The sequence below is a fragment of the Eublepharis macularius genome, chromosome 12 (genome assembly GCF_028583425.1).
Source record: "Eublepharis macularius isolate TG4126 chromosome 12, MPM_Emac_v1.0, whole genome shotgun sequence".
In the NCBI taxonomy this organism is placed as follows: domain Eukaryota; kingdom Metazoa; phylum Chordata; class Lepidosauria; order Squamata; family Eublepharidae; genus Eublepharis; species Eublepharis macularius.
Genome location: NC_072801.1, coordinates 76,613,666 through 76,633,647, shown reverse-complemented (window position 1 = coordinate 76,633,647; position 19,982 = coordinate 76,613,666). Strand labels below are relative to the sequence as shown.

The 19,982-nt window shown below is 46.3% G+C and overlaps 1 protein-coding gene and 1 non-coding gene across 2 annotated transcripts; one reads left to right on the top strand and one right to left on the bottom strand.

The window, feature by feature from the left end:
* Window positions 1–745: 745 nt before the first annotated feature.
* On the bottom strand, window positions 746–818 carry TRNAR-ACG (transfer RNA arginine (anticodon ACG)). Its single transcript has one exon. It is a non-coding gene; the product is annotated as a tRNA-Arg (tRNA).
* Window positions 819–1,286: 468 nt separating this feature from the next.
* Window positions 1,287–18,601, top strand: PRMT5 (protein arginine methyltransferase 5). Its single transcript, XM_054995166.1, has 17 exons — window positions 1,287–1,438; window positions 3,923–4,041; window positions 4,518–4,603; window positions 5,087–5,221; window positions 6,894–7,009; window positions 7,534–7,583; window positions 7,700–7,863; window positions 8,364–8,525; window positions 9,606–9,683; window positions 10,765–10,823; window positions 12,965–13,087; window positions 14,222–14,397; window positions 14,584–14,693; window positions 16,159–16,252; window positions 16,532–16,648; window positions 16,732–16,796; window positions 18,210–18,601. Exons 1-17 carry the CDS (start codon window positions 1,290–1,292, stop codon window positions 18,360–18,362), a joined length of 1,956 nt encoding a protein of 651 aa, XP_054851141.1. The 5' UTR covers window positions 1,287–1,289; the 3' UTR covers window positions 18,363–18,601.
* The last annotated feature ends 1,381 nt before the right edge of the window (window positions 18,602–19,982 follow it).

The window sequence follows — 19,982 nt, the reverse complement described above, 5'->3', positions numbered from 1 at the left end:
ATTTTGCCAACTCTCCCACATAGCAATGAATTCTGCTAGCATAAAAGAAAAACCAGCTTTCCTACACGTGCCTGAGAGGTTGTCAGATCGTTTCTTGGTCATGCAATCAAATATTCATCATGTTGGAATCAGTTACAAATCTGGCTCTCATCAAGAAGGTTCACTTCAATTCAGTTGTGGGAAATTTGGCCTTAGCATTATTAAAATGTTACGAAAATGTGGCTAATGTGTATATTTTGTATTCCAGCAACTAATGCATATTTAATTTACTGACAGTAATTAAGGTGCAGTTTTTCCATAGTATGAGTGCTATAGGAGGCCAGAAGAAATGAAGCAAGTATTGCTTTTCCCATTAGGCCTCTGTGGCTCTGGCTACTGTATTACCACCATACAGTTGGACAGGAGGCATGGTTTTAAATCATTGCAAGTTTGCCTTTACCTTGCTTATTTATAAAATATCTTTGAAATTTGACTGTATAGCCTCACACTGTGTAACCTGCCTTGAGTATCAATGAGAAAGGTGGACTATAAATGACATACATAAATGATGGGGGGGGAGACATTGGTGACTTTAGAGGTTGTCTAGAAGTGTGAAGTTGGCACTTTGATCACAATCTGAACCTAAATTTGACAACGAAGTATTACCTTTCTCTTTAGGCAGAAGTATATAAAACTATTACAACAAATGGATTTACGTCCATAATTTTCAGGGTGGTTTTAGTAATGAGGGGAAAAAACAAATCTTCGAGCCAGCCAGGAGTCGAACCTAGAATCTTCTGATCCGTAGTCAGACGCGTTATCCATTGCGCCACTGGCCCTCAGATGGGGTGTATGTTTTACGGCATCTGCCCTATATGGAATACAACTGTAAAAGTGGGTGGAGATAACTACCAAGCAGTTTCTGTCCTCGTGCACGCTGGGAAACGTGGTTCTTTATAGAGGGCGTTCGGAAAGCTCTCTTGGGCGCAGTGCACGCCGGTATATGTAGTACAAAAGCAGCACTATTGAGCGCTAGGTCCGTCGGGAAATAGAGTCCTTCTCCAGGAGCATGATGGGAAATGGGATTTCTTTTCCTCGCGCTCCTTCAGAGAGCGAGAAAGAGAGAGAGAGAAAAACTTCTTCCCGCCCCGCTTGCGTAGAGATTTTTTATTGGTTTCCGGTGGTTCCTCCCCTCCCTCCTGCTAGGAAAGCTTCCCATTGATTGGGCGTCTGCCGAAAACGAGGCCGCTGATTGGCGTGAGGTGAAGTGGGCGCGTTCACCCGGCTCTCGCTTCTCTGTGTGGCGGGCCATGGCGGCGACTGCGGCGGCAATGGCGGCAGCGGCGGCGGCGACTGCGGTGGGGCCAGGAGCAGCCGCGGTGGCCCGTGTTTCCTGCGGGAGGGACCTGAGCTGCGTCCCGGAGGTGGCCGGCACCCTGGGGGCAGTGGCCAGGCAAGGGTGAGAGAAACCACGTGGTCCTGTGACCCCTGACCTCGGTTGCCAAGCAACGGTGACCTCTGGGGTGGGAAGGGGGGCCTTTCTAATTTTGTTCCTCCACCAATATAAATGTATAAATCATGATTGCCCATTGTTGATGACCTTTGACCCCGGGGAGGATGAGCGGGCTGTGTCTGACCTCAGCCGAGGCTCTTAGTTGATTCATAACAAGTAGAAATTCCACAGGTGATGCGTCCCTATCCTAGGGATGGCAAGGATAGGAAATATACCCAGCATACAGCTTTTTATTTACTTATTTTAAAATTAAGTCTCACTGAGACTCAAGGCGGATGACACAGTGTGTTCAAAGACATTTCAATAAACAATATAATAGGGTATATAAATGCAACTTTACCAAGATTTAAAAACCACAGAAATCCAGTACAGAGTTGAAGAAATGCTGAAACAGCATAAGCAATTCTAAGACTGACATGATAAGCAACATAGAACTACCCAGTAGGATCAAACTTGCAACAACAGACAGTACATATCAGTATCAGGTGGTCCAGCCGCCTTGGTCTGCAACTCAAGGTCCAGTAGCACTCTGGTCTTTAAGGTGCTATTGGACACAGATCTTGCATATTAGTAAAATCTATATTTCCTATCCCATTACTGATGCAATATTAATGCAATGGAGGCAACATGATATCTGCTCCTCTGTCTGGGAAGAATTCATACATCTGGTGACCCATTGTGGAAGAGGCCAGGTAGCCATATAGATACACGTGGTGGAGAGTTCCCTCAAGTCATAGCTGACTTATGGCAACCCCTGGTGGAGTTTTCAAGGCAAGAGACTAACAGAGATGGTACGCCCTTGTCTGCCTCTGCAACCCTCATCTTAATTGGAAGTCTCCCATCCAATTACTGACCAAGGCCAACCCTGCTTAGCTTCTGAGATCTGATGAGATCGGGCTTGCCTAGGCTATCCAGATGAGGGCTATATAGATACATACATACATATAAATAATTATACACACACATGCACACACAAATATTGGGGTGGTGGTTTCAGACCACCCAGTTGATTAGCTGTGGAGCAGGCTGGGTTGAAGCAAGCTCACTTTTCTGCCTATTTATTTCATTTCTTGTTGGGATAGTGTAGATTACAAAGTTTTAAAAATCATAGGCCTTTGCTTGTAGCTTTCAGTAAACCTTCGTAATGTGTATTATTGACCAGTCTTGTCGAAGAAGATTTTGTCTTTTGACGCAGCTATCCTTCATAGTTCTTGTAAAAGAGGAAGTAAGGGAGAAAGTTGGGATCCAAAAAGGGGGTGGAGGGAATGCTTAAACAACAACATATTCCAGTTGACAAACAGCAGCACACAACCTATTATAACAAAAATAACTTATGTTTAATACATTGTAATAAACATACTAATAACCTACAATAGCATATGCAGATTGTACATACTGCAGACAAGCAGTTCTTTGTTCTGAACAAATCCTTCATTAGGTATGAGTAGTATCAGCTTGGAAAGCTCATGGGTTGAATCTGGAATAAATCTGCAGATTTTGCCAATTCCCCCCTGCTGCTATAAACTCCCTTTGCATCCTCAGGAACAGTGTTTTGTGGCGATCAGTGGGCTACAATGGGAAAGAGGAATGCAGGGAAATTCCATTCCACCAGTGGAAAATTCATTCCAGATCCACCCCTGTGCATCCAAAAGATCATTAAATTGCAGTGATGCTGTAAGAACATCTTAATTAATATTAAACCGTGTTAAAATAAGTGTTGGGGGGGTGTTTTCTAGATCCTCCAGGTTACTACCCATTTACAAGTCCATTGGAAGGGAAACTACAAAAAACCCTCAACAGGTTGTATTGAAAATAATGCAGAAAATATCATTGTGAAGATAACAAAGACAGAAACAACTTTTTGGCCACATTGGGATGTCATCATAATCCTCTTGTTGGTCCATGACGGACACAAACCCAGCCTTCTCCTGTGCTTGCATGCGCCCTCCGCGTTTTTCATCCTGTGCAAAGCACAATCGATAACGACTTGGTTTGAGAAGCCTTGTGTCACACTCCGGTTTGCCATTACATCTGATTGTGGATGCATGGGCAAGCTGGGGTTTATTCTCTTTTCACAAATGGGGATTCTAAACTCATGGTTTGTGGGGGAGAAGGATCTAAACTTGCTTGCCCAGGTGCGTGCATTGGAATGTCATGGCAAATTGGAGTGTGAAGGCTAAACCAAGAAGTTTTCAGTTGTGCTCCATGTGTGGAGGGAAGTGGTTGGAAGCATGGGAACAAGCTGTGTCAGTGCCTGCCTCGGGTAAACAGAAGTTTATTGTGATGTCCAAATGTGGCCTGTAAAATCAGTTCATTCTTTAATACGTTTGAAAACTTGAATTGATTGGCAGCTTACAGTTTTGTGTCTTTTGTCACCAAGATCTTAACTGTTTTCTCCTACACTCCTATCCTCAATTTCCTATTTCACAGGTTTGATTTCCTCTGCATGCCCATTTTCCATCCCCGATACAAGAGGGAATTTTTCCAGGAGCCAGCTAAGAGCAGGTCAGGTCCCCAGACCCGCTCAGATCTCTTACTCTCAGGAAGAGGTGAGAACTTCAAAGACTTTATTAATTTGATGGATGGACAAGATACAATAACTTCCTTGCTTATTTAAAAAAATAGTTCATTTTCTCTCTTGCACATTCTGAAGCACTTTGAAGGGATAACAAAAACAATTGCATTGAAAAGTAAATTCACCGTCTCTGTGTATATTATCCCACTTTAGCTTAACTTGACCATTGCATGCAAACTCAAGAAGAAATTTTTACAGTAGCTTTGGAAAATATTTAGACTTTGAATTGGACAGATGTCTAGTGGGAGTGAGTTCTTCTGTTGGGGGCAAATCCCAGAGCCTGTCATTCTGTTTTCCATGACCTCTCAATGCTTACATGCTGCAATCTGAAGAAGGTGTTTTTGATCAGTCTTGAAGGATGTGCTATATGCTCGGTGGGTATATTGGCTGTGAACGAGCTCTCTGCCCTTCCCCTCTAATGACCTTAGCATGTTGCTCCTTTTTTGCTAGACTGGAACACGCTGATTGTGGGCAAGCTGTCTCCATGGATCCAAGCCGATTCCAAGGTGGAGAAGGTTCGCAGGAATTCTGAGATGGTGAGCCTGCTCAAATTCAGTTTCTTTGTTGATGTGGAGGACTGTGGTTTCAATTGAGATCTGTAATTTGCTAGTTTGGAGGCATGTAGTCTCTGAAAATAGAGAGTCCATTCCTGACTATCAAAACTTTCGGTAGCTCTTGGCTCTATGAAATGACCAAGTACTTTTTAAAAACTCACTATTTATGCTGTTATGGCTATCTCAAAATTGATCTGTTGGCTGTGGACCTGTAACTGCCAATCAGTTTCATAGTACGTGCTGGAGTTCCAGTGGAGGCACAATGATTTTTCTATAATCTTGTAATAATAGCCTCTGTTGCATCTATCAAGTTACTGTTTTTTAAGCTAAAAAGCCCCATCACTTTTCCTTGTGTGAATATGTTCCATCCTGTGATTGTTGTACTTTTCTCCATCTTCATCCTTTAGAGATCTGTTGGATAGAATTGTACATAGTAGTCTAAAGACTGTTCTCTATGCTTTGTAGGCCATGTTACAGGAGCTGAACTTTGGGGCCTACCTGGGACTTCCAGCCTTCCTCCTGCCCCTGACGCAGGCAGATAACCCCAACTTGGCACGTGTTCTGTGTAACCACATCAATACCGGACACCACACTTCCATGGTACATCCAGCAATCGCTTCCCTTCTCCTCCCAATCTCTGCTGAGCTGCACATATCCATAATACTTTTCCCCTCCCCTTGACTAAAGGCCTAGTCTCCAGGCCTAGTCTACATGACACTCCCGCTATTTATCACTTCCAAACCATAATATGCTCACCATGTGCTTAAAACAGAGGAGCGATGTCCTGCAAACATCAGGCTGTAGATCAGTAGCTAAGGGGAGGACAACCAGCCGAACTGAACTGGGGAAGAAGTCCTTCCCAATTCCGAGACTCCGGGCCACATTCAAAACTCATCCACCAACAGTGCAATCCTAAACAGAGTTACTCCAGTCTAAGCCCATTGATTTTAATAGGCTTAGACTGGAGTATCTCTTCTTAGGATTGCACTGCAAGTCAATGATACCTTACTAGGCACTGTGCCAAGGTATGCAGAATCTTATCTGTAGCTGCAAAAACCCCTAATTCCTAAGGGATGGTAGCAGATGGGGAGAGGGTCACTACAATCTTGTGGGGAGAAAAATCCTTTCTCGATCCCAGTACATTGCAATAAGGGTGAGAGCAGAACAAAAGGAATAAACTGTATTGCATTTAACTCTTTTTTTAAAAAATTTAGTAAACATTGCTCACTTTTCTCCTTGAATGGGCCAAACTGGATTACAACAGAAAAATAAAACCAAACCAGTTAAAAAAACAGACAAAAATACTCAAACCAATAAAAAACAAGCTACGCAAAACCCAATAAGTCACTTCTTCTTTTGGTCCTAGACTCCTTTGCTGGGTTATCCAAAGCCATGGGCTGTGAGTACGGATGACAACTCTTGAGCTGGGACGTTCCTAGAGGTTTGGGGCGATGGCGTACAGATCAGTGGCGGGTGACACCATCGGGTCCACCCTCCAAAGCAGCCATTTTCTCCAGGGGAACTGATCTGTTCTTCCTGGAGATCAGTTGTTGTTGTTTTTAATTTTAAAAATTTTATTTAAGAAAAAAAATAGAGATAACAATAGAAAGTTCATAGAACCTTGTATACAAAATACATTAAGCTGCAACAAAAAGAATAGGAAATATAAGCAAGGTATATAACATGACTGTTATGGCAACCCTAGCTGTGAGCCAGAACCAAAGAAACAAGAGCCTTTGAGCTCTTGCCCTATGGCTGACACCCACCAATTTATAATAATAATAACAATAACATTCGATTTATATACTGCCCTTCAGGATAACTGAACGCCTACTCAGAGCGGTTTACAAAGTATGTTATTATTATTATTATTATTATCCTCACAACAGTCACCCTGTGAGGTGAGTGGGGCTGAGAGAGCTCCGAGAAGCTGTGACTGACCCAAGGTCACCCAGCTGACTTTAAGTGGAGGAGGGGGAATCAAACCCGGTTCTCCAGATTAGAGCCCCACACTCTTAACCACTACACTAAACTGGCTTTCTGACCACAGTACACCCTTGACCACATCGAAGCTTGATTGCTATCTGAACAGGAAAAGGAAAGAACAAATCTTCACCAAGATGGTGCAGCCGGCAAAGGTGTTCCCCAAAATCCTCTGGCCACACCCAAGCATCATAATTCTGTCAATCTCCATTTTGAATTTAAAGCGAGGATATCCATAGCAAATCCTAAAAAACCTTTTCCTCTTGCCCTCTTTTGTTTTCCACCCCAGTTCTGGATGCGGATCCCACTGCTGGCCCCAGAGGACTTGCGGGATGATTTGATTGAAAATGAGCCTGTGCAGGGAGTAGAGGAGGAGATGGCAGGCGAGGAGAAGACCTGGCAGTGGTGAGTGAAGAATCAGGTGTCGGCAGGAGTCTGAGTGAGCTTTAGAAAGAGGGGGACGGGGCACTTAGACCACTTAAACCTGGATTTCTAAAACAAGAAAAGGCCAAGATTGTCGAGTAGATTCCATCTATTTGAGATGACAACCATGCTGTGGTTTGTTTATCCCAGGGTGAAAAAGTGCGTTAGGAGTGCCTCATCTTACCAGAGGCTGTTGTGTCTTTCAAGCAAAGGCAAACATTCAAATGTTCCTCTTCAAATGTTCCTCATCTTCCTTCTGAAGAACTAGGCGCTTGAAACTTTTTGATACTCTCCGACTGAACAATGCACTGTGTTGGCTCCTTTCATTTAAACTACTTTTTGACTCCCCACCATTTGAATTGTTGTGACAAAGCAGATGGCCCTTCTGGCTCCTGAAAGCCACGTTAGCCAATCAATAGACTGAGCAGAAGAAAGGGAATGAGACGAAGGCGAGAGGGCCTGGTTTTCCAGTGTGGCCAGATTTGGATCTTATTTGTTTTTTGTAGGTGGCACAATTTCCGGACCCTGTGTGACTATAGTAAACGTATTGCGGTGGGTGAGTGCTGCTGGGGCAACACTGGGAGGTGGGTAGTAGAGAGGCACCCTTGGCAGCCTCGTTTTGTGGAGGCCGGGGTCTCTTTTTCTATCACAATTATTCTCCCTTCTTCTCAGCCCTAGAGGTGGGCCCTGACCTGCCGTCCAATCACGTCATTGACCGCTGGCTGGGGGAGCCAATCAAGGCAGCCATCCTACCCACTAGCATCTTCCTGACCAATAAGAAAGGCTTCCCTGTTCTCTCCAAAATGCACCAGCGCCTGGTCTTTTGCCTGCTTAAGGTCAGCCCTTCCCTTTGGCTTCTCCCTATCTTTGACTGTTTCCTCTTTTGAGCTGATTTGGATACTTACCTTTCACCACTGGAACTTTGAATAAATTGGGTTTCCAGTTGAGTTTCTTGTCCACCTTTCCCAAAATTCCTTTGGCTGTCATGACTTCTTTCTCTCTTAGCCACTGTTCTTGGTGGCAATCAATTCCGGCGCCATTACTGAGAACTAGCAAGGAATAATGGGAAAACAGCAGAGGAGACTTCTGCGTTGAGACTTTCCATAATTTTCTGAAATAAAATTCTCCTGAAAAGGTGATGTTAGAATTGTGTGTGAAAAGGCAGGTGGATGGTACCTGGGAATGCCTGAGGAATGCCAGTTCCTTACAGTCTGTAGGGCTGAGTGGCACATGTCCGTGCGGGACATCTGGAAGACAGGCGGGAGCGGGGGGGGGGGGCGTTAATCACAGAGGATGGATTCTCTGGTGCTGATCCTTGTCTGTGGTCTCTTCTCAGCTCGAGGTACAGTTTATCATTACTGGTGCCCACCACCATCCCGAGAAAGAGTTCTGCTCCTATCTGCAGTACCTGGAGTATCTGAGCCAGAACCGCCCACCCCCATCTGCTTACGAGCTCTTCGCAAAGGGCTACGAAGACTACCTCCAGTCCCCTCTACAGGTGACTCATGCTGTGTCGACTGAAATCCCTTATGCCTGCAGAAATTACTGGCAGGTTCAAGCCACTGTGGCTTTATGATTGCCACCCCAGAATCTCCTGTATGTGTACCGTTTGCTAATGAACACGTGCGTGTGTGTGAACGCCCATGAAACAATAGCACAGTGGCCTGGAGTGCTGAATGTTGCAAGGTCCAGTAAGATGCAGATTGTAAGCAGGACTGAATTCTCTAATCAGAATGTATTATACAATTTGAGAATGTTTTTGTGGATTCTTACTTTGAATCCCTGCCCCCTGCCCTCCCTTGTGGCCAGCAGAAATTAAATGTATTGTGCAGAGTACCGAGGCCTCATCTCCCAAATGAGAAACCCCTCATTGGAGATTTCGCTGGGAGCTGTCCTCCGTTTCAGCCCTTGATTTGCAGATGTGTGCGTTTTTACACGTCAGCCGAGATTCTGTGGATATTAAACACAGAACAAATGGCAATGTTCAGCGTCAAGCATTATTGTGCATAGGATATCCCTGCTGCCTACTCTGCCATAGAGAAACAAGAACAGATGCTCCTGGATCTCTAGACATGGCTTTGGAGTCCTAAGAAGGCAAAAAGCGCTAGGATCTCTGCAGGCTTTGTAGTCTATGGCATGTAAAAGGCCCTGACGGGGAGCCATAAAGAAAGTTGAGAGTGGCAGGCTACATGCTGGAGAGGAAGACACCAACAAGATTTCCTTTTCTGATAGAGAAATGCTACTTCTGCCCAATCCTGATTATGTTGGGGCAACGGGGGATGGACATGAGAGAAGAGGAAGTCCCACAGAAGGGGGCAAACTTTTGCATAGGGGAGAAAGTTAAATAAAGCAATTTCCTGCCCCAAACCTCACTGTGTTTAATCTCTTCCTGTCTGACAACAGCAGTCCAGTGCTTTGGAGCGGATGCATCACAGAGCCAAGGTGTATGTCCCTCCCACTGGCCCATCTCCTCCTCTGCCTTATTGCTGTCTTGTTCTTGGGGTGCTTCCAGCAATTTTGCTTGCTACGTCTTTACCCCTGGTCTGAGCCCCTCATTTCAACTTTTTTTCCCCCGTAGCCCCTGATGGACAACTTGGAGTCCCAGACTTATGAGGTGTTTGAAAAGGACCCTATCAAGTATTCCCAATACCAGCAGGTGAGGGTGTTATGAGAAGAGGGGGGCGGACATGTTCAGATGAAGAAGGGGCTGTGAGAGGGCATCTGTTGGAGGAGCCATGGCTAGTTGAGGAGGGACTTGAGGTGGGAAGGAGTGTGTGTCAGGGAACTGTGTGTTGTTGTGTGTGTGATGTGCCGTCAAGTCGTCTCCGACCTATGGCGACCCTATGAACAAAAGACCTCCAAAACATCTTATCATTAACAGACTTGCTCAAATCTTGCAAACTGGAGGACGTAGCTTCTTTGATCGAGTCAAGCTACCTCATTTTAGGTCTTCTTCTTTTCCTACTGCTTTCCGCTTTTTCTTGCATTATTGACTTTTCCAGAGAATCTTGTCTTTTCATAGTGTGACCAAAGTACAATAGCCTCAGTTTTGTCATTTTAGCTTCTAGGGAGAATTCAGGCTTGATTTGATCTCGTACCCACTTACTTGTTTTGGCTGTCCATGGTATCCGCAAAACTCTCCTCCAGCACCACATTTCAAATGAATCCATTTTCTTCCTGTCAACTTTCTTCACTGTCCAGCTTTCACATCCGTATATAGCAATGGGGAATACCATAGTTTGGATTATCTTGATCTTGGTCCCCAGAGAGACATCTTTATCTTTAAGGATCTTAACTAGCTCCCTTCACAGCTGCTCTTCCAAGTCTCAGTCTCCTTCTGATTTCCTCGTTGCTGTCTCCCTGTTGATTGATGATTGAGCCAAGGAATAGAAAATCTTGGACAATCTCAGTTTCTTCATTGTCAATTTTGAAATTGTGCGTTGCTAGGACTTCACTATGGAAGACCTGGATTGTCGAACCACCTGTACTATGTGGGAAACAAGAAGAGGTGGCTGAAAAAGATTGATCGATTTAACTTATATTTTGCCCTCCTCACAAATGGGCTCAGGGCGAATAACAACAATATTTAAAACCGACAATAAAGTCGTAAATAACAGACAGTTCAGTTCAATAAAATCACAGAAACAAAGGGCACGTTTGAGAAGAACCATTGGGTGGTTCATGACGAGGAGGCATAACCGTAGCTTCACTCTGACTTGTTCTTTTCCTCTTTCCAGGCTATATACAAGTGCCTGCTAGACCGTGTGCCTGATGAGGAGAAGGAAACGAATGTCCAGTGAGTGAAAATTGCAGGACTGAGCCGCTTCTGAGCATGTCCCTGAATTACGTTGTTCGTTACTTTTAAAAGCACCTTAAAATATGCAGATGCGGTGCAGAATTAAAATGAAAAGGTCCCTGCTCACAGGATCACCGTTTAGTGGGGTGCAGGGAGGCCACTTGGCTCCCAGAATTCCCGCACCATCATCCTTTAAGCCTCCCAGAGGAAATGGCACTCAATTTTTCCAGAAGCAATTCGACGCCAGATAGTTACTAGCAAATTCAGCCGAACATTCTTTTGATAAAGCTTTTTCATTTTCATGTTTTATTGTATTGTTTCGGCTTTATCATTTGATTCCCTCTCCCCTTCTGCCCTGGGCATGTTTGCTGGATAACTTATGATATATGAAAACACATAAAAAAACAGCGTAAGCAGTTCCAGAGTAGGACATGTATACTGTTTGTGCTCGAATTCCCATTGGGAGCGTTAAGCCTGCAGGCTTGTACATGCTTATATGGGAATGAGCTCCACTGGACACAGCGGAACTTAATTCTGAGTAAACCTACAATGGTTTAGATTGTGTATGTTTTTTAAAATGAACGGATACTAGGGGAGGGCTGTAGCTCAGTGGTAGACCATCTGTTTGGCATGCCAAAGGTTCCAGGTGCAATCCCCAGCTTCTCCAGTGAAAAAGGACCAAGTAAGAGGTGATGTGAAAGACCTTCCACCTGAGACCATGGACAGTTTCTGACAGTCTGAGTAGACAATAGATTCAGAGGAGTTAGCCATGTTAGTATGTAGTCGCAAAATAGTAAAGAGTCCAGTAGCACCTTTAAGACTAACCAACTTTATTGTAGCATAAGCTTTTGAGAACCACAGCTCTCTTTGTCAGATGCATTGCCAGATGCATCTGACGAAGAGAGCTGTGGTCCTCGAAAGCTTATGCTACAATAAAGTTGCATCTGACAGAGAGAGCTGTGGTTCTCGAAAGCTTATGCTACAATAAAATTGGTAAGTTTTATAGGTGCTACTGGACTCTTTACTATTTTGAGTAGACAATACTCGCTGTGATGGACCAGGGGTCTGATTCGGCATAGGGCAGTTTTGTTGTGACGCTCTCCCCTCTGGGTTGGTAGTGCCCCTCGGTTTGGGGGCCCCTTTAACTGCATTCCCTGCCTTCCCAAGGTACTCCTGTCTCTTCCTCATCTCTCCACACTCTTCCTCTGACTCCTTACTCTCCACCCCTCCTTGTAGGAGGGACTCTCCTTTTATCCCTTCACCAATCCCAGCCTCCACCTCCTAGCCCCGCCCCTAACAACCTAGCTGCGGCCTGGACTGCCTTAGGCAGCCACACCTGTTGCTGCTCTGCTGCTGGCTCTTCCAGGCTCTCCCCGCCCCTTCTAGCCTGCCTGTTGGTTTGCTCTGCTGCTGCACCTCTCCTGCAAGCCTCTGGGGGGTAGTGTGGCCTATTGCCTCCTTTACCACCTTTGGCTTGCTGCTTGAGTTGGTGCTGGCTGGCTGCCTCTGCACTCTGTCTCTCCTCCTCCTGGCTGGCCTGTTGTTCTTCCCCTGGGCCGAGGGAAAAGGCTGCCCTGGAGCCCTGACTGGGTAACTGGCACTCATTAGGACCCAGGAGGCGTCACCTAGCCTGCCTCCTGTTGTTGAGGCTTTGCCTGAACTTTCTGCACCTGGGGCTTTGCCTGAACTTTCTGCACCTGGGGCTTCTTTGGCATTCTTGGCCCTTGCTGGTGTCTCTGACGTCTGTCCTCTCCTGGCTGGGTGAGTGTTATGGGTGGTAGGGCTGGGCTGGGGGGCTGCAAGCCTAGTTCCTGGGGTGGGTGTCCCTGGGGTGTTCCCTAAGTCCGGCCCCGGCCATTTGTGAGTTTGTGTAAGTTTATGGAGTGATTCAACATAGACCAGGTGGAAACAGCCCGTGGGCTTGAAGCAATGCCCCATGAATAAAATGCAGTCTTGCTTCATATTTGGTGGATGGACCTCAATTTATTCAGAGTTCCAATTCATTTTCTGTATCAATGTCCGCAACGTTCTCTGCTCAAGCTGTGAATTTTAGCAGCTAGAGAATCGTTTTTTTAAAGGGCCTCTTCTTCTCCCTCAGTGTCTGTTTCCTTCTTTTCTTCTTCCACTCTTCAAATCCACAGGGTGGTGATGGTGCTAGGTGCAGGGCGGGGCCCCCTTGTGAACGCCTCGCTGCGAGCTGCTCGGCAGGCCGACCGGCACATCAAGATTTATGCTGTGGAGAAAAACCCCAACGCTGTAGTGACGTAAGTCCTTTCCCCTCTGCTGCTGCTTTCTCTTTCACGTGACTCTCCTTTGCCCTGTTGAATTGTGAAGGGTCCTTCAAGTCCATCATCCTGTTTCCCATGAGATGCCCCCAAGAAGCCCATCAGCAGCGTCCTTTCTCACAGTTGCCCCCATCCCCAGCTGGTATTCAAAGGCACATTGCGTCTGAGCCAAGACGTTTCATTTAGTCATCGCAGCTAAGTAGCCACTGATGGACCTCTCCTTGATGAATGTGTCTGATCGCCTTTGAAAGCCATCTAAGATAATGGCTGTCAGCACATCCTGCAGCAGCTTGTTCCACAACTTAATTATGATGAACTGCCAAGAAGTATTTTCTTTTGTCTGACCTGAAGCCGTGGCCAGTGAACTTCCTTGTCTACAAATTCGAGTGTTTTGAGAACCTAAAGAGCTCTCCCGGGTCAGACCAGTGGTCCACCGAATTCAGCATCCTGTCTCACGCAGTGGCCAAACAGTTACTCAGGAGGGCCAACAACACGGCATAGAGACCGAGACCTTCCCCTGCTGTTGCCTCTGGGTCCTGGTATTCAGAGGTTTACTGCTTGTGGTCGTCACTACAACCTCCGGCATCGGATGTCACATTTTAATAACTCATTGAGTAAAGAAAGAGGTCTTTTTGTCATCCTGATGCTGCTGCCCAGCAACTTCATTGGATGCACGAGAAAAAGGGGAGTTCTTGGTCCACTTCTTCCACAGTGTGTGTCATTGTGTAAACACCTGCGACATGTTCCCTCACCCCTTAGTCATTTTTTCCCCTAAACTAATGGTGAAATCCTAAACAGAGGTACTCCAGTCTAAGCCCACTGATTTTACTGTAAAAGACCCAAGTGCTTTAGACTTTGGTGATGGCGATGATGATGATACCGATACCGATACCTGAAGCTCCTGATGCACATTGCTGTGATCAGGAGGAAGATGGTAGGTCGGGGTGAGAATTGTTGTGCAGGTGGAGCCTGTGGAAGATAGGGAGAGAGGGGGAATAAAAGATTGAAAATGGCATAATCTGCTCTGTCTACCACGGTAGGTTAGACTCTTGAAGGGGACTGATAAAGGAATCCTTCTTGAGCCTTTAACTACTTTCCTCCTCCTTCCTCCAGGTTGGAGAGCTGGCAGTATGAGGAATGGGGCTCCCAAGTGACGGTGGTCTCCTGCGATATGCGGGAATGGGAGGCTCCCGAGAAGGCAGACCTCATGGTGTCGGAACTGCTGGGCTCCTTTGCGGACAACGAGCTGTCCCCGGAGTGTCTGGATGGGGCACAGCACTGCCTGAAAGGTGAGCCTGGAAAGCTGGGCCCTGCAGAGGATGGTGGCAAAGCCCTGTTCTGTTGGGGGGGGGATCTTCTGAAGTAGTCACCACTTCGAACGTCTGTGAGTTATGTAGGTTGCCTGAGCCTGCAGGCTTCATGCAAGTCCAGGCACCTCATGCGTTTCCCCTTCTCTCTCCTTACACTCCATGCAGAGGGGGGCGTGAGCATCCCCTGTGATTATACCTCCTTCCTGGGCCCGATCTCATCCTCAAAGCTCTACAATGAAGTGCGCGCTTGTCGTGAGAAAGACCGTGACCCAGAGGTGAGACCTGTATTGTATGCTGTGTCCTGGCATGATGCATCCAGTAGTAGGTAGGTAGTCAGTCCCCTGTGCACGCACCGAGTCATTACTGACCCATGGGGGGGACGTTGCATCATGACGTTTTCTTGGCAGACTTTTTACGGGGTGGTTTGCCATGGCCATCCCCCGTCATCTACACTTTACCCCCAGGAAACTGGGTACTCATTTTACCGACCTCGGAAGGATGAAAGGCTGAGTCAGCCTTGAGCCAGCTATCTGAACCCAGCCTCCGCCAGAATCAAACTCGTGTCATGAGCAGAGCTTGGGCTGCAGTACTGCAGCTTACCACTTTGTGCCACAGGTCTCTTTCTGATGCATCCAGAGCTATGTCATAACGCTGTTATTAAGAAGTTACTAAGAAAAAAGTCAGAACTGCACTCCCAGAAAAGCCAGCCCCCCTAAATAAGGCATAATAAGAAAATGTGCATTGATTTGGCATATTTTTTCTTGTTCTGCAAGCCATAAGGAGTGGCAAAACTGTGCATGATGCCTGAAGCCTTTCAGTTGCTAGATATTGTTCAGGACTTGTCCTGCTTGGTACTTGGATGAGATGAGACCGCTTCCTTAGAGGAAGATCGCTTCACATATCCCACCGCGGAGAGCCAGGGAAACTCCAGCCAGAAATCCAGCAAGAGTTAGAGAGCCAGGTGCACCCACATTAGACCCACCTGCCTGCAAAACCCTGACATTTAGTCTTGGTTGCTAAACAAGCCCAGCCTGATGCAGAGAGTGGCTGACAAGAGTGGTTGCCTGATCACCCATGCTAACTCGGCCTGCAGAACCAGACACCTTTCATTCCCCCCCTCTCCCAGCCCAATTCTGAGGCTTCACCAGACATCTTCTGCTCACTGTCAAACTCACGTTTACAGACCTAGAAAGTTACTTCTTTGAAAAGCAAAAGTTACACTCCCAGAGCTCCCAATTCTGCACCGAATACCAAAACCACACAGTCACAGTATTGAGGTGGGATCCACAGAGCTTGAGCCTTGTTAAGAGACTGGGAATTTGCAGAATAAGGACTGGAAGCTTGGGTGAAACGCATTTATAATGGAGCCCATTTGCAAACTCGAGTTTGAGGATGATCTGGTCATAGCAACAGGTACAGTAAATGAGCTGAGCTAAACTGTTGTGCATCCTTGTCTGTGAACCCAGCAGTAGCAAGAATGCTTTACTAAGAGGGTGACTCTAACACCCTAAACCTCCTCCCTACAACTTTTCAGCCCCTGTTGAAGGTGTGGGAGAAAAAACTCACAGGGCGTTACTCAAAATTGGAAGCCGCGAGGCTGACGTTGGGGGAAAGGAATTGTATCCATTTGTTAGGAATGAGAAGTGGGGCGTTTGCTGTTCATGGAGGCGAGATCTTAGAAGGGTGCCATAATCATGTGTTTCTTGTGTTCGTCCCCCTTCCTGTCTTTCCCCTCCCCAGGCTCAATTTGAAATGCCTTATGTTGTTCGGCTCCACAATTTCCACCAGTTATCACCTCCACAAGCTTGCTTTACTTTCAGACACCCCAACCCAGGTAAGGGGAGAGATGATGAAACGTCTCCGTACGATGGAGAGTGAAGCATTGACTTGTCACGCTGCCAGTTTGTGGGTGGGGAGATCATTGGCCACACCCCTCTTTTTTTGATAGGTGCCCCTACAGATGTAACGGTAGGACCTAACCCAGCACTGCTACTCTTCCACTTTCCCTTAAGAGGGCAGGATTTGGCATAGCTATTGTCTCCATGCCCTCTCTAGAGAAGCATGGCCTAGTCACCACATCCTCTCTCTCTATCCTTTCCATCCTCTCCTGTAGACCCTGTCAAAGACAACAACCGCTACCAGACGTTAGATTTCCAGGTGGATGTGAACACCGTGCTTCATGGTTTCGCCGGCTACTTTGAGACCACACTGTACGGGGACATCACTCTCAGTGAGTGTCGGGGAGAGAAGTGGGCCTTTCCCAGGTTGGGCTAAATGCCTCTCTCAACATCTCTTCCCCATCCATCCTTTCAGGTATTCGACCTGAGACACATTCGCCTGGCATGTTTTCCTGGTTCCCTATTTTCTTCCCCATCAAGGTAAGTGATCCCTAAACACACCCCGTGGGATAGCACCATCCATGCTAGAGGTCCATATTCCTGAGCAGTTAAGATTCTGCACCTTGGGAGCCTTCAATGTAATGAGAACAGCATTACGATGTGTATATTATTTAAACCGAGTGATAAAAATGAAAAATCCTGTCCCTGAATAATCAGATTCTCTTTTCTGAGGATATGGCAGTGAAATTGGTCACCTGACCTCTTCTGTCCCTTTCCTTGATATCTCTGAGTGCTTGAATTTCAGGCACTCAGATCAAACCTTGCCTCTGTTCAGTGCCACCCCAATGCTCCCCTACTTCCTTGATCTGTCCACCATGTATCTCTGTGTATGCCTGTCTAAGAGCTGTTGCAGCACAGTGGTTAAGTAGTTTGGCTGCAAATCAGCACTCTACGGGTTTGAATCCCACTACTGCCATGAGCTCAGTAGGTGGCCTTGGGTAAGCCACTCCTCTCAGCCCCAGCTCCCCAGCTGTATTGTGGGGAAAATAACACCACTAACTTGTTCACTACTCTGAGTGAGGCACTAACCTGTCTAGAAAAGCGGTATATAAGCATTGTTGTTGTTACGGAGGGCCTCCAGTTCTGTATTGCTTTAGTTACCCCTTCCAGAGCCACTCTTATTATGACTCCTGATTGATACTTCGCCAGTGGCTGGCTGGCTGCCTCTCTATCCCAGTACCTTTGGATTGTCCAAATGCTGCCTCCCATTTATCAGTCTCATCCCCTCCCCTCCCAAGCATCCTAGGTGCCTCAAACCCTACTCCATACTCTGATTGAGGACACATCCCAGCCTGATAGAAAATGTCTTCCTAAGCGCTTTAAAACTTTCCTTCTATACGGGGCAATATAAAGACCCAAGAGAATCCCAGTCAAGGAGACCTGCTGCTGTCTTTCTGTCTTGGGATTGTTTGCATGTTAACTGGCTTTCACCGGTATCCAGTGGAATTGATTTTAAAACTTAATAATAAAGCTGGATGCTCCTTTAGGAGGTTAGCAAGCACAGCATCCCAGAGTGCAGCTCATGCGGGCCAGCACTTCAAGGGCCGAAGAAGGGAAGCTGCTTGTGCTTTTGACTTCCCTTGATGTATAGGGCAGGACTTGAAATGCGATGTTCTAGAACTGCTATGGCAAAGTTTGCTCAAAAAATTGGAAGTGTGGGAGGACAGCACAGAACTAGCCTCTGCAGAATGATCTCATCTGGAAACATAGGAAAGGGGCTGGATTTGTACTGGGGTTTCTGATGCATATAAGCTCCTGTTGTTGTGGAATGGGAAACTCTGGTGGTGCACGTTCTGGAGTAATGATGTAGCATATAGTTTTGGAGGATTTGTTCGTTGGCCACTGGGCCAACTGGCTTTATACTACTGCCAGTTTTCTTCCTACTACCTACAGCAACCCATGAGCGTTCAAGCTGGAGAACATATCCGGGTGGCCTTCTGGCGTTGCAGCAACTCCAAGAAAGTCTGGTATGAATGGGCTGTGGTTGCCCCTACATGTTCCGTTATCCACAATCCTACAGGACGTTCCTACACCATTGGACTGTGAACAGAAGTTTAGTTGGTTCCCCATAATGGAGTTGTCTTTACCTCTGCCATTGAGACAAGAGAAAGAAAGCCTGTTACACTTGAAGTAGCGCCAGAGACTGATTTTTTTTCCCCCCGAACAGAGAGGCACAGGGACCTCCAGCATTTGTGGGGTGGGGGGGAAGTTCCTCTAAGGGTTCTCCTCATAGGCTGATCATGTTTTTCTGGTCTGAGGAATTTCAATAAAGTCATTGAAACTTGTATGTGGAGCTGCTGGCCGCAAGGAACTGGCTGTGACTATTTGTGTAAAAAGTGATGCAATGTTATGGAAATCTCCATCCCATGCTAGGATGACGATCGTTAACTCAAAATGACTAGACAGATTGATTTCAGCAGAGTGGCTTTATGAATCCATTGCAGTAAAACTCTAGCATAAGCTTTGGGGCATTTGCGCCAGCAGATGAGGATGCATGCATGAACGCATAAAAGCTTATGCGGGAATAAAACATTGTTAAGTCTTTAACAGGGCTTTTTTCTGGGAAAAGAGGTGGTGGAACTCAGTGGGTTGCCTGCACAGGGGGTAACTCTTGGCAGGTGGTGGTGCCCCTGGTACCATATGTGTGCACACCAAGAGCGTGCATGCTCCCAGAACCAATGATTTCACTTTGGGTCAGCTGGAACAAGGGGGAAGTTTTTAAAAGTTTAAATCGCCCTCGGCGAAAATGGTCACATGGCTGGTGGCCCCGCTCCCTGATCTCCAGAGGGGAGTTTAGATCGCCCTCTGCACCGCTCCAGCGGCGCACTCCCGTCTGTCTGGAGGTCAGGGGGCGGGGCCACCAGCCATGTGTCAAGTGTCAAGAGATTCCGGAACTCCGTTCCACCGCGTTCCTGCTGAAAAAAAGCCCTGGTCTTTAAAGTGATCCTGTTTGTTTACATAAGAGATGTTTATGAACAGCTGTTCAGTCCTGACAGCTAAAAAGAATTTCTGTGTTCAGAAAAATATAAGAGTTCAGTAGCACCTTTAAGACTAACCAACTTAACTGTTGCATAAGCTTTCGAGAATCACAGTTCTCATCTGACGAAGAGAACTCGAAAGCTTATGCGACAGTAAAGTTGGTTAGTCTTAAAGGTGCTACTGGACTCTTTCCTATTCTGCTACTACAGACTAACACAGCTAACTCCTCTGGATCTGTGTTCAGGAAGTGAGTATATTTTGTGTATCTCTGATGGTGAGTACAACAGGCTGATCATCGTATTGAGGCTCTCCTTTGGAAGTTCCCCGAGGTAGTTGGTGAAATGTTCAGTTAAGAGAGATTTTGTGTTTGATTTAGCAGGACTACTGTTACATAATGTTTCAGAACCACCCCAGAAATAGATTTCTCATCCGCGTGTGTTTGCTCCTACTCTCACATATAATACTCCCCCTTCCTTTTCCTCACTGGTGTTTTACTAGTGTGTGGTTGAGAGGGTATTCTCACCTTTTGCAAGTTAAATCTTTGTAAGTTGTTCACCCATTGTTTTTACCACCTCCACTTCACTCGAATGGCGAAACCAATTCAAACCTTGAAGTACAACCATGTTTGTATGTGAGGATAAAATGGAGGAAAGGTGAATGATATAAGCCACTCTGAGTCCCCATTGA